The 14,603-nt window shown below is 53.1% G+C and overlaps 1 protein-coding gene across 3 annotated transcripts in view; it reads right to left on the minus strand.

The window, feature by feature from the left end:
* Positions 1-8,022: 8,022 nt before the first annotated feature.
* The window catches only part of IL4R (interleukin 4 receptor), a 36,917-nt gene continuing 30,336 nt past the window's right edge, over positions 8,023-14,603 (minus strand). For all 3 annotated transcript variants that reach the window (XM_037507389.2, XM_037507390.2, XM_037507391.2), the window contains exons 6-10: positions 14,049-14,205; positions 12,979-13,078; positions 12,709-12,787; positions 11,385-11,434; positions 8,023-10,586 (exon numbers count right to left, since the gene is read on the minus strand). In XM_037507389.2, coding sequence (XP_037363286.1) covers positions 9,035-10,586; positions 11,385-11,434; positions 12,709-12,787; positions 12,979-13,078; positions 14,049-14,205 — 1,938 coding nt within the window. In that variant the 3' untranslated portion in view covers positions 8,023-9,034. The remainder of the gene's footprint in view (positions 10,587-11,384; positions 11,435-12,708; positions 12,788-12,978; positions 13,079-14,048; positions 14,206-14,603) is intronic.

The raw sequence follows: 14,603 nt of genomic DNA on the forward strand, positions 1-14,603 counted from the left end.
GTGGTGACGGGATTTGTCTTTCCCAATGTCCTGATGGCTTTAGTCTGGAGTGGGGGTGGGGTCCACAAAGCCTGTATGGGATCAGCTCAGGACATCCTTTCCCCCTAACACTTCCATGTTTATATTTTTTTTTCGCCATCATTATTAAATATTTTATTAAAAGACCTTTTTGTCCCCCTGGGTCACGTCCTTCCTTGTGGCAAGGACTGCACGATGCCCTGAAATAATCATTCTTTTAATAATAGAACGTCAAGTTTGTTTGTCTTTATTTTTTATTTTCTCCACCACCACCCTGAAAGGTTCGGCGCGGTAAAGACAAGGAGAGCCAGGCTACATTTCTCAAAGGGAGGGAAAGTTTATTGCGCCCCGGGCGGACCTCACGCACCCAAGGTGGGGGTCAGTGAAGCCGCGCACGTTGTTAGGGGGAAGCAGAGTTTTATAGGGTGAGGAGAGGTCAGGTGGGAAGTTGGGTTCATATGGCAGGAAAAGTTTGTAGGGCGGGAAAAGGTTCGTGGGGCAGGTAGAGGTTCTTTGTCTGAGAAGAGACTTGTAGGGGGAGGGGGGAGGCTCATTGTCTGAGTCCTCCAGGCAGGTATCCGCATTCCTGCCCCCCAGGTGGGTTTCCGGGTAGGCTTTTGCATTCTGGCCTCCTGCATGGACCTTTCACACCCCTTTGTGTGTTCTTGTTTCTTCCACCCCTCCCTCTTAACCTCAGAGATCTCCTGGTATTTATTAATGTCTGCTGGCTTTGTAAGTGTTTTACTTTGTTACATCATCTGCTGTGGAAATGTCCAGGACTTGTTTTTGTCATTCGAACTAGTTTACTGCACATAACTCCCTCAGACTCCCTCCACTGAGCTGAAAATGGCTGTATTTCATCTTTCCTTACGGCTGAATAGTACTCCATAGTGTGGATAACCACATCTTCTTGATCAAGGTGATGGGCATTTAGGCAGCTTCTGCATCCCAGTTATTGTAAATCCACCTTCACCACCATTGTAGAGCACATAGTTTTGTGTTGATGGTTTCACATTCTGTGACTGGAAGCCCACGAGTGGGATTGCTGGGTCACACGGGATTAATTTTCTGAGGTGAACTGGTCGTACCAATTGACATCTCCAGCGCTTGTCGCTTGGGGTGGGGGTGGTAAAATAACCTGATTTTTAAAAGAAATGTCACCACTCTGAGCAAAAACCCAGCATCCTTTATCACAAATAGACGTTTATGTAAAAACATAAACAATGAAATCAAAACTGAATTATTAAATTCTAGCTAAAGTTATTGCCAGTGGAAGGCTTGTCAGAGGAAGAGAAAGAGAATTGAGAAAGGAATTGTTATAGGGCAGGGAGAGGGGCAGCCCAAACCCCGCAAACCTGCCTATTCTACATGGGTTCTGCCATCCGCCGCATCAACACAAAACATAGGAGACTTTGATGGGAAAGAACTTTAATAAAACTAGGAAACAATAAAGGTATGGCAAAGAGTCTAGTTTCTAAATGAAGCACCCAAAGTTACCCGTCCCCTCGTGGGTAAAAGTCCATCCATATGGGAATGGCCCAGAACAAGGCCCCAAAGCCTGCCACAAGTCTAAAGCATCTTCCAGTGGGGACCCACAGAAAAGGGCCAGAAACAACCAGACAAGCCCGGAAGGAAAAGAGCAAAATCAACATCAAGATAAAAGCTGCCATTGTCACCTCCCCATGGGTTTCACCCACATCTGTGTCACCCAGTCCACGACCAAAAGACAAGCGCAGTTTCTTCATGTGTCTCTAGGCTCCACGCGCCTCCTCCAGGTCTCCTTCTGGCTCCATCCTGCTTCCTTCCTTAGTCTCTTCTGCAGCTTCTCCTCTTCCTGCTCAGCTCCACCCTCCCTTGGGTGGGGCAGGGAAACTCCCCCTTTCCTGGGGACCACCCTGTTACAGAATCACTTTCTCACTTTGATGACCTTTTGACATCCATGTGCCACCTAAAGTCATCGTAGGGACCCAGGGCGTGTGTCATACACTTTTGACTAAAGGGAACCAGGAGGCACAGTGAGCAGGGAAAGGACAAGGTCAGGGAAATTGCCCTGGTCACATGGGGAGAGCCTTTGAAGACTGTTAGAAAGAAAATGCAGGTCCAAAGTGGCAGCACGGGTGCTAAGCCACCCAGACTCACTGCCCAGACAAACTGAGGGTTTACCCGCTGCGGTTCTGTTAGGGGGAAAAGGCTGTCCTAAAGCGAATTCCATACAGGCTTTGTGGACTCCACCCCCACCCCAGGCCCAAGTCAAAGACACTGGGAACTCCAAATCCCATCACCACCAAAGGGAAGGTGGCTGGGACCTGAGGGTGGGGTTAAGCAGCCAGGTGGATATAAAAGGCAGACACGTGGTCTCCCCATTTTGGCTCTCCACCAGCTCACAGCATCCGGCCAGCTCTGAGAGTGCCTTTGGGTTTCCAGGTCATCGGATCGGGTAGGACGCATTAAAGACTTTATTTCTATATTTTCTCCCTGAGTTGTACATTTTCCTTATTTACTTTTCCCTTGTAAATAAACCTTTTATTAACCTTTGGTGTGTGTCTGTAGTGGAGTATTCATAAGCCCCTTTTAAGCACGCGGGTGAGGACCCACAGCCAGGAACCCATTTAATATCAGGGCTGCTCTATAACAATATAATCAAGGACCCAGACTCTTTTCTTCTTCAGCTCTGCTATATTAAAAAAACTATCCTTTCATCTGCAGGCTTGTTCCTGCCTGATCACAAGATGGCTGCCAAACACCTGCCATCACATGTAAAGCAGAAAGGAAAATGGCAAAGGGACTTTCTCCTAATGCTGGTCTCTTTATTAGAAAGGAGAACTAGTAGCTTGCCTTGCAGTCTCATTGCAGAGAGGAAGGGCAGACATACTAAATATGTTGACAAATTCTAACTGAATTTACCAGCTAGAAATACCAGGAAATACCAGTTCATGGGTGGTGTGAATTGTCAGTGTACATGTAGGAGGGAGAGTCTGGATGGCCAGAATCAGAGATCAGTCTGTGGCTGGAATCAAAGACTAGTTTGTGGCCAGGGCTTGGGGTTAGTCTGCAGTCAGGAGCATGCATAGGCCCACACGGTCAGGAATCAATGGAGCTGAGCTCACTGGGGTCAGGCATCCAGCAGGAGCTGGGATCAGAGGTTGGTTCTCTCCCTGCCCTCATCTACCCGCTTTCCTCTTGGGTTTAAGGGGAAGAGAGAAGCAGAGTCTGGGCAAGGAGCTGTGAGGAACGGTATGGAAGAAAGTAAGGGGAAAGAGGAAAAGGCTATTGTAACTGGTGGGACAGGGGAGAGAGTGACAGACAGATACAGTCACACGTTGAGGGCACGATGCCATTGGGAGCATCTTTGTCTCGGATGTCTAATGTCCGTTCAGTCCTTTTGTTAGGGGGAAAAGGCTGTCCTAAAGCTAATTCCATACAGGCTTTGTGGACTCCACCCCCACTCCAGGCCAAAGCCAAAGACACTGGGAACTCCACATCCCATCCCCAGCAAAGGGAAGGTGGCTGGGACCTGAGGGTGGGGGTAAGCAGCCAGGTTGGTATAAAGCCAGACACGTGGGCTTTGGGGGGGGGGTACCCCATTTTGGCTCTCCGCCAGCTCGCAGCGTCCGGCCAGCTCTGAGAGTGCCTTTGGGTTTCCAGGTCGGCGGATCGGGTAGGACGCATTAAAGACTTTATTTCCCTATTTTCTCCCTGAGTTGTACATTTCCTTATTTCCCTTTCCCTTGTAAATAAACCTTTTATGAACCTTTTGTGTGTGCCTGTAGTAGAGTATTAAGTCCCTTGTAAGCACACGGGTGAGGACCCACAGCCAGGAACCCGTTCAATATCGGGGCTACCCTATAACACTTTCTGTGATCATGTAACACTGAAATCACAATGTCACGGTTTCCTCTGTGCTGTCGTCTACCCTCACCTCCACAACTCCCAGGGGCCCAATCTGTGTGGTAGCAACATTAGCAAACACCCGGATATTACCTATGTGCTAATCCTCGCTGCATTCACATACTTAGGTCTAAGAGCAGCTCCCCGCAGTAGGTACTATTGTTCCCATTTTACACATGAGCATGCAAGCACAGAGAGGTTGCATGACTGACCTCAGGCCACACAGCAGGTATGGGAGCATCCTGGGTTCCTAATGTATGTTGATGCTTCAGCCAGGTACTGGGGAGGATGTGGGTGAAATGCTGAGAAGAGTGGGGAGTAGGAGTGAGGGGTGGGAGTCTCCCAGTCCTACTTTTCTGTTGGTGGCACCTCCGGGGATCTAGACCTGGAGCCTGAGCCCCTGGTACTAGACAGGCGCAAGGGCCAGCATGGGCCACCAGGGGGCAGCAGGGGCCAAGGAGCTGGCTACCAGCCAAACTGATGTGGCCAGGTCGGTCCTCCTTGGCCAGGTGCTTCTTGCTTGGTAAAAAGTAAAATGGAAAAGGGTGGAGTTTTGAGAAAGAACTTGCAGTGTCTGCTGCTGGCAGTTATTTCAGACACGTTAGAGCAGCTGGGCACAAACCCCACTGTGACATCTGCTCACTCCACTTTAAGCGACTTCTCTTATCAACCAGGAAACTTGAGCCCGGTGTGGTCAAGTCCCTGTCCAGGGTCACAAAGCTCCATGGGATAAGGTAGGTTCAAAGCTGATGCAGGCTGAGTGCAGGCCCTTGCTTCGCTGAGTCTCAATGTTCTTGTCTTTGGAAAGTGGAGAAGACTTGGGCACATGGGGTACAGGTAGGGGTCAGGACGCACAGGTCAAGTCCTATACAGCGTCCCCCTTAGGCTGGGAGGGGAACCAGAGGTCAGTCTTCCATGCAGTGGGCTCTAAAATACCTATTTCCCCCTCCCTCTTAGTAACTTTCGTGGGAAAACAATGTCAGAAAGTTTATTCAACAGGATGTTAAGGGAGCTTTACCTTCAAAAACAAACATTCATTCTGTGACCACCCACAAGGTACCAGGTGCTGGGGCGGGGATGGGTTTTCCGGTGGTTTTCACTTTCCTCCTTATACCTTTAGGTTTTCTCTGAATTGGAAACACGTGCCAATTTAGAATCAGAAAAAAGCAATAGCATTTTTTTAATTAAAAAAAAAATTAAAGCAGACACACCGATCGCCCGCCTTCCCTGGGAAAAGTCTTTGTAAACGTGGCATTTGGGACTGCATGTGGGGTTGGGGCTGCAGGACCCTGAAATCAGAGCCTTTGCCAGTTTCCCAGGGTCTTCTTGTGGAGGTGCCAAGCCTCTCCAGCCCGCACTCCTAGCCAGGCCCCGGCCCCACCTCCTCACCCCCTGCACCCCGCACGCTTAAGCCACCCTACCCTGTTCAGCCCCAAGAGGGGTCCCTGGGAAACTCCCACCAGCATCAAGGGTTGTGCTTAAAGCCCCCAATTTCCAGCTCCTGGTGGGGCGGCCCTGAGCGGGGCCCACTTCATCCACTAGACTCTGCCCCTCGTGGCTCTTGGCACAAGCTTTGGGTGCTGTCGGCTCCTCTTCCATTCATCTTTCTAGACCTTCTCCTCTCTCCTCCACACTAAAGCAACAACTAGAATGATCCGCTAGTTCTGCTCTGGCCAACACCATAAGCGCTGGCCACATGTGGGTTTTGAAATTTAAATGCTAATTAATTCAATAAAATTTAAAAATCAGTTCCTTGGTCATACTACTCACATTTCATGTGCTGCACAGCCACAGTGGTTAGCAGTCAGGGTGTGCTGGACAGCTGGAGGCCTCCCCACCACAGCACAGAGTTCCCTAGGGCAGGGCTCTTCTGGTGCCAGCAAGGCACAGAGCAGCTTCTCAATGATCCGGGCACATGGGTAAAGGAGACTTCTGGAGCCCTCGGTGGCTTTTCAGGCTTTTATTGAGTTTTTTACATCCTTCGCAGTGCGGAATCCAGGTACACGGCAGGCAGGGGGCCGGGGGGGGGGGGGGCAGAGGGTCTTCGCTCTTTCTGGGCTCTCTGGCCTTCTCTTGCCGGCTCATCTCTGCTTCTCTGCTACTGCTGCTGCATCGACCACTGCTGATGTCCCCTTGATACCGCCCTTATACGCCCAGTCTCTCAGCCCAGCTGCACCCATTTACACATGTCCACACCCTACTCCAGATGTCCGCCATCGGGCACATGTACAAGAACACAGGTGTCTATCATTAATACTAATGGCGGGAGGGCGGAAAATCCTCTCTCTCTCTCTCTCTCTCTCTCTCTCTCTCTCTCTCTCTCTCACACACACACACACACACACACACACGCACGCACGCACACACAAAATTCTTTCTCTCTCTCTCTCCTCTCTCTCTCCCCACCTCCTGGTGCTCCCAGGTCAGGGGAAGCAGAGGCAGCAGGAGGTAGCAGGAATCAGGAAGCTTTGGAGGCAGCCAGAGCAGTGAGTGGGGTTGAGGATTGCAGATTCTAAGCTGTTTGTAGCTTTTTACCTCTCTTTCCTGTGCCCCAGGCAGGCCGGAGGAAACTGGACAGATAATGGGGTGATAAAGATGGAGGCTATCTTCAGGGCCGACAACACACATTTTGTATCCTCCCTTGTTTATAGATGAGAAATGAATGCACCCTCGAGGTTCCTGCCTACTTTGGAGATGATGCCTTGGGAGCCAAGGACCAAATTTATTTTTTATTTTTAAAAATTTTTTAAAGGATTTTTTATTTTAAATTTATTTATACAAGAACCAGGGTACAGGCCAGAAGCGCGGGAGGGTGAGAGAATTCGCCAGAGCCAGAGCGGGGAACAGAACAGGCAGAAGGACCGAAGTACACTGCTGAGGGGAGCAGCCAGTCGGGATTAAACCCGCACTGCAGAGGCTGCGGACAGCTTCACAGTGCAGCGCTCAACCGCCTGCGCCGCCAGGGGAGGCCCCAAGGACCAAATTTCAAGGGAACTTTGGAAAGTCTTTTAGCCAAGAAAAACCCTCCAAGGAAGTCTGTGGCAACCACCCATCCCCCCAGGCAAAGCTGCTTATCCCTGGGGCTCCTGAGTGAGAATTTCTGCAAAGATGATCCTAACTACCTGCAGGGTAAGTGAAAATTATCAGCATTTTCCACCCTCCTGCCATTAGCATTAATGACAGGCCCATGCAGTCCTTCCTACACATGTGCCTGATGGAAGACACCTGGAGTAGGGTGTGGGTATGCATAGGTGGGCACATCTAGGCTGAGAGACTGGGCTTATAAGGACGCCATCACAGGGACACCAGCAAAGTAGCAAAGGAAAAGCAGAGACCAAGAGAGAAGGCCAGAGAGCCCAGAAAGAGTGAAGACTCCCCGGGGGCCCGGGAGGCCTGCTACCCTCCTGGGCTCCCGGCCCCTACTTGCTGTGTACCTGGGTGCTGCACTACAAAAGGTGTAAAAAGCTCAATAAAATCCTGAGAAAGCCATTGAGGGCTCCAGGACTCTCTTTTCCATCTGCCTGGCTCATAGAGATCCTGCTCTGTGCCTTACTCCTGCTACACTCCCCAGTCGCTGCTGACAGGACCTCCTCTCTGCAGGGTGGAGGGAGTCGGGCTGGAGGAACACTTCCTGCCTGGATGTCAAACACAGGTCACCTCGGGAGCCTGGGCTCAGCTCTGCCTGCCCCTGGCTAGCGGTGACCTTGGTAAAAGGTAGAGGTTGCTCTCAGAGCCCTGTCCACATCTCCTTGCTCCTCCAAAAGCATAAAACCTCGGCACCCCTTGTCCCGAGGACCTTCTTCCTGGAGCAGCTGCAAGCTGTCCTCGATCAGACACACAGGAGTCAGTGGACAGACACTCCAGCTCCCCCCTCTGCGGGGTACCTCCATGCATGTGCTGTGCGCAGCAACCTGGTGGGATAGAAGGCCGGTTGCCCACATGGGGATGTTCAGTAACGCCTCTTTCATCGCTTGCGCCGCATTTCCCAGTCTCACTTCCCTGCTCCCCCAGTGGGGATTCCCGGGATCATCTCCTAAATCAACTCGATGCACTAGACTCTCTGGGGGAACCCAGACAATGCCAGTGACTGAACGTCTTATGCCTGGTTCCCCGAGTTAACAGGGACAAAGCACTCACAACAGGGCCTGGAAGTGTGTGTTTAATGAATGAGGGGGGAAGGAGATAAAGAGCCTTTGTGGATACAAAACCTCCTCCCCTCCCATTCCACATCCTCAGCAAACACAAATGCCAGGTGATAAGACAATCTTAGAAAAGCAAACAAGTGTTACTCAACTTGAGGTCCGGCCTATGCGCAGGCTGCAGCCCTCACAGTCACCGTGTCACCGGCTAGAGGGCCTGGCCCGGCTGGATCCTGGGAAAAAACCACTTCCTCTGGTCTCCTGTGGCTGCCAGTCACGGTGTCCGTGGGGGCACAAATCCCAAGGCAGCTGGGCAAGTTTATTACGGGGATCCCAAGTGTAACAAGAACCCAAGTCTTACATTTGAGGGGGAACCTGACAGCAAATTGTCACTGGTTGGAAGTCACTCTTTTTCGCATCCTCTTGACTCAGCACCCTCCACCGCCCAGATCCTGCCTCCAGTAGTGGTAGCCTCACAAAGCTCCATCCGAGTGAATGGGCCTCTCCGGGTGGATGACCTCGGCTTCCCACTGGCTTCCCAAAAGCCTCCTGAGTTGCTCCTGGTTGATGTGGCTGGTTCTTGGCTCAGCATCCAATCCAGTAACATGGCGCAGTGAACCCAGGACTGGTTACACACGGGCAACAGTGATTAGATAACAAGTCACGCCTTGGGCAGGCGTGACAGTGATGGCACACGGGAGAAGCTGTGATCGGATGAACAAGCCAAGGTGCCCAGGAACTTCCGGCTCTCCCAGCACCTGCTGTGGGCACAGCTGCCTAGCAACCTCCACTCACACGGGATGTGAGGAGTCCAGGCCAATGTGGGGAGTAGGGGTATCTGGTCTCTGCAGCCCCAGCGGGACTTTATACCAGGGTCCCCCAAGTCTTGGAAATCTGCCAGCCTGGCTGCCAATGCAGTGGATGCATTTCGCAGGCATGGGTGAGGCCTGGTGCTCACCTGCAGGCCTCAGCAACACGAAGGCACACACTTAGGAGGTGGTCATGCAGGCGGGCCTGGTGGAGAGCACTGCCACCATTTTGGGGGTCTGGCTGGAGCTCTGAGCATTGCCTGGGGCAGGCTGGCAGAGCAAGGAAGGCTTAGCCTCCTCTGAGACACCCAAGGGTGCCAGGGAGTCAGAAGAGAAGCTAGCCTCCAGGGGAACCCCACTTGGCAGGAAGTCTAGGGTCCTCAGGGGGCTCACTGGGGGTGAGGACCTGTCCCCACAGCAGCAGCCACAGCAGGGAGTGGCCACTACGTGGGTGTCACCCTGCTCGTCCTGGCTGTGACACTGCTTCAGGTGGCCGCACAGGTGACAGGTGAGGGCCGAGTAGATGATGCCGCTGCCCAGGTCATCCTGGAGGGGGTCTGTGGCCTGCTCCAGGGCACACAGGGGCTTCTGTCTGTCCTCCCCTTTGTCCACAGGCTCCAGCTGGGTGCACTCTGGGTAGCTGCCTGGGGGGAGTGAGTGCTGAGGACTATGAGGTGGCTCCATGTCCAGTCCAAAGGTGAGCAGAGGGCGAGAGACTGGGGCAGAGGCCTCAGGGCAGCCAGGAGCAAGGCTCTGGAGGGGCTTGTAGCTGCTGTCCCCACTGCTCCCCTCCTCCCCCGACGTCCCTGGGCAGGTGGCACTGCTGGCGAGCAGGCTGGAGAAGGCCTTATAGCCCGTCTCTCGGGTGGGGCCGCAGCCTGCCCCCTGACCATCCTGGGTGCCGCCCTGCTCCACTGCCCGCAGAAACTCCCGGTAGTCGCTGAGGGGGGCGGGGGCAGCGGCCATCCTGTGCTGGAGGACACTCTGGCGGAGGATCTGCTCCCAGGTTTCCGGCTCTGGATGGAGTGTGAGGAGTGGCTCCGAGGGCTGCTGGGCAGAGCGGGTGCCATGGCCCACTCCCCCACGGCACTCAGACGGCTGGGGGTCTGGGTTGGGCACACCAGGACCTGAGGGCGGGCTGGGGAAGGGGCTGAAGCTGCGGTAGGCGGGGTTGTCCGTGACGACGGTGGGCATCTCTGTGAAAGTCGGGCTGGCTGGGCGCTGGGGTCGAGCGGCCCACAGATCTGACTCAGGCCCCTCACTCTGGCAGGTCTCCTGGGGCCCCTCCCTGGGAACCCCCGTCCACAGCATCTGAGCACTCACAGTTCCTGAAGAGGGAGGAAGGCAGGACCCCTCCAGGCCCTGCGGGTGAAAGTCCCCATCCTCACCTCCCAGAAGATCTAGGAACAGGTTCTCTGTCAGCCGGGCTGCAATTCCCTCTCTGCCCTCCAGGAAGCTGCCCCCGCTGTTGTGGGACGATGGGCAGAAGCTCCTTTTGTCTCCCTCCACCTCCTCCTCCCTCTCCTCCGGCGCCTCCGACAGCTCCACACACCGCACCACGCTTATGCTCTCTGGCCAGAGAATGGTCTTGCTGACCTCCACAGGACGCAATGGTGATATACCAGGGCCCTGCAAAGGCCCATTTCTGGCAGCTTTGGGGGCGTCCTCACCCGTTCCCATGCCATGCTCCAGGAAACAGGGCAGGAGCTTGGTAAGACAACTTTTCCAGTGTCTGCAAAAGCAAGCAAAGTTCGGTCAAGGTTGGGTTTCTTGAAAAACCCCTATTCATCCTTCAGAGCCCAGCTTGAAATCACCCTGTACTGACGTCTGTTTATTGCAGATATGCTTCCTGACTTTCTAACCAATTCATCTTCACTACTAAATGGGGAACTTTCTGAAAGTAGGGCCCATGTTTTATTTTGGGGTTTCTGGAGCCAGTATACCTGGCATCTAATACAAACTTAATCTACTGCATAAAGAAGTCTCTGTCAGGGACAGTAAAAATACTTATCAACACCACAGCGTAAGTGAAGACTAGATAGAATAGCTGTGGGGTTGAGAGTCCCAGAGACCCCTGCTGTGCCAAAAATCTTTCATTACTGGATTGTGGGTAGGTCCAGGAAGCCCCAAAGGAGCAGTGAAGGAAGTCGGGGTAGTGATGGGATACTGGGGGATACTGTGGCTATTCACCAAATTGTTAACATTTATGCAATTACATGCAACATTTACGCCCGCATTTTAACTGGTTCAGCTGCCCTGGCTGTTACTCTATCAGCCTGGCTCAGGCCAGACTGGGCATTCCCAAGGCGCTTCAGCATGGTCCTGACCAACCAGTGAACCCCAGGCAGCTCAGCCAGCAGCTGATCTACCCAGACCACTCCTCCTCCTGCCACCTCTCCAAGCCCAGTGTCACAGGAAGAGAAGGCAGACATGGAGGTGCGGATATGACCCCTCTCCCAAGACGTAGTCTGCCACCCAGTTCCATCACCTCTACATCCATGTAGCCCATGACTTAAGCTTATATACATACGGGCACTTGATTGGTTCCTGGCCTCTGGATCGCTTCCCCCACAGTGATACCTAAAATAGAGACAGCTGATGAAACAGAGTGGCGGGGCCTGCCAGCCTGGCCTGGCATACAGCAATGGTCTAAGGGTTTGCTCCTTGTGTTAGCCTTTACACCACACAGGTCAGAGGTCTGCTCAGGCCACTTCAGCTCTCTGAACCTCATGTTCTGGGAATTAATGAGACTGTCCTTAAGTTACGTTGAATGGCCACAGTATTCTGAAATTCCTCCCACCCCTTGAATTGGGTCTGGCCAGGTGACTTGCTTTGACCAATAGAACTTGGTAGAAGTGACACTGTGCTAACTGGGCTGACTTGCTTGGGGGTGAAACCCATAGCTTGGTTAGTTCCACTGCCCCAGATGAGAATAAACCAGCTGCCAGGCCTGTGAGTGAGGCCACTAGAACCCGGCCAGCCCAGCCCAACTCAGGATCCTTCTACCCCCACCACTGAGTGGAGCTCGAACTGCCTGCCTGCAGGAGCGAATAAACGGCTACTGCTTTTAACTCGAAATTTCAAGGTGAGTTGTTACACAGCAAAGCTAACTGATACATAAACGGCAGTGACTGTGCAGGCACCTGTAATATACACTTGACTTATCTTGTCTCAGTGACTCCCAACATCGATCCTGTTAGGTAAATACCACTAGAACCCACAGGAGGGGCTGAGACTCTGAGAAGTTAAGCAACTTGCTCAAATCCACGGTACAGATAAGTGAGAGTGAGGCTTCAAAGCAGGCACCACTGGGCTCCAGAGTCAGAAGAGTGTGGAGAGCTGAGGACATCTGGACCTTCTGTTATAGACAAGACCGGCACCCCACCACCTCCTTCCCAGAGAACTCTGCTATGGCTCAGGCAAACCCCACAAGGCCATCACACTGGGGAAGGTGGCCCCCCTCCCAGTTCAGGACGGCCACCTGGCTGGTCCAAGGTTCCCCACTCCCTCATAGGTAAACAGTTTAGGAAGGAGGATATGATGCAATTCAGGCCAAAGAGAATGGAGGCGAGATGTGCTGGTGCTTCAGGGGCAATTTCCTGGTCTCAGGAGAAAGACAGAGGAAGTTAGTCCCATCCTGCCGCTCCTCTTGGTCTCCTGCCCTGAGACAGGTGCCTCACCAGGAGGTGACAGGAGACCTCACTGGTTATCTCCTCCCAAGGGAGGGAAAGAACGAAGAGGGGACCCCACCAGGGGATGAAAGAATGGCTAGGAAAGCCGCAGGGAGGGCTGGGAAAGCCTCCAGGGCCACATTAAGCTGCAATTCCAAAAGCCAAGGTGTTCCCCTCCCCTACCTGAGTATCCTGGATGACAATGGTCACCATGGGGCTGCGGGCTGGGTTGGGAATCTGGTCCCACCATTCTTTCTTAATCCTGAAAAGGAAAAGGAAAAGGTGTGGGTGTGGGAACCACTGACAGCTTCTCAGCTGCTGACTCAGAGCCTTGCGGTAGATGCGCCATCCGTATTTATTGTTGAACAAAAGGACCCCAAGATGTACTTTCCCAGCCACTCTGCTCCCCAGAGGGCCGGCTCAGCTGCATCCTGTGTTAAGCCCAGGACTCACTTGAGGATGCTGACGTAGCAGGACAGGCAGAGGACCACGATGATGATGCAGGAGATGCTGACGCCGAGCGGGAGGTGCTGCTCCATGGGCGGCTGAAAGTCTGCAAGTGTTGGGGGGGGGTGTGAGGCCGAGCCCTGCTTGCCACCGCCTGGGCCAGCCCCCCAGAGCTGGAGACCAGGACGCGCCCTCCCAGGGAGACCCTGCATGGGCCAGTCTCCTCTCCACACTGCCCTCCTCACTGTCCCCTGCCCCTACAAGCCTGGAGCCACTCTAGGACCTTGAATTTGTCATTGTTCTGGAGCACTCTGGAGTAGGACTACCTGCATCAAAGCCTCACCTTCTTGTTGGTGACACAGATAAGCCCCTCACCCTCTCTGGGCCTTGATTTCCTCATCTGTACAATGTTTGTTTTTTAAAGATTTATTTATTTATGCATACAAGAACTGGGGAGTAAGCCAGAAGTGTGGGGGGTGAGAGGCTCCACTAGAGAGAGTGGGGAGCAGAACAGGAAGATCGAGTACACTCCTGAGGGGAGCAGCGGGTGAGACAGGAGAGGTCTGCTGTGCCATGTGGGTCAGCTCCCTGGCTGGGGATCGAACTGGCTGCAGTGGCTGGCAATAGCTTGATAGCACTGTCTTTAAACCCTGCGCCATGCTCATCTGTACAATGTTAATAATCGTTACCTGTTCCACAGGGGCATTGTGAGGATGACCCGATTCTACAGGTGATGTTCTCAGAACCGTGCCCACTTGTGCACAAGCACTTGCTGTTACATATCTCCGTCACCAGCTCCCACAAGCACCCCCTCTGATGGGGCCTTTCCTATCACTCCGTCTCTCACCCACTTTATTTTCTTCCAGACTTACTACCACCTGGGTCTAGAGCTACCAGATTTACTTTTTGTTTACTTGTTTATTTTCTGTCTCCCCCTTAGGAAAGTCAATTCCAGAAGCACAGGGATTCTGTCCGTTTTCTCACCGCCGTCCCCCCAGCATCTAGCACAGGGCCGGGCATACAGTAGGAGCTCAGTGTATACTTGTGTTATTGATGCGCGAAGGTCCCCCACTCACAATTATGCCACCTGGTGCTGGGGCTCCAGTCGCTCCAGCTGCTCTTGTATTCCCGAGCCAAACACTTCACGCGGGCACTGTAGAAGGCCCCGGGCTTCAGGATGCTGGCTTGGAAGTACAGGGAGCACCCCTCGTACGTCACATCATAGAGTATGACCTGGGAGAGGAAAGGAGCGTGTCAGTGCACAGTCGGGGGGGGGGGGTGCCAGCTGGCTGTGTCCCGAGCTGACCCCATGGTGTTTAAAAGCCACTAGCGCAGTGTTTTGGGGATTCCTCCCAGCCAGGCCTTCATCTGTGACTTCCACAACCGCTAGCATTGAGGGAAGGAGGCCCAGCAATTGGCCTTCACCTGGCCCCCTGATTAGCCAGATAATGTTACAGGGGTACGGTGACAACTCTTTTGGAGATTTAGTTTCCTCACAATGAAGGTGAGAGTCCCCACTTCCCGGCTGTGTGAGGCTAGGAAGTAACATAATATCGCTGTCCTCATCTGCAAAATGGCGACGGTCAGCGTTTGTACCTCCCTGCGTCTCCGGGAAGATGAAATGGGTTAAT

The sequence above is a fragment of the Talpa occidentalis genome, unplaced genomic scaffold (assembly GCF_014898055.3).
Source record: "Talpa occidentalis isolate TD23 unplaced genomic scaffold, MPIMG_talOcc4v2.1 talOcc4.12, whole genome shotgun sequence".
NCBI classification, from domain to species: domain Eukaryota; kingdom Metazoa; phylum Chordata; class Mammalia; order Eulipotyphla; family Talpidae; genus Talpa; species Talpa occidentalis.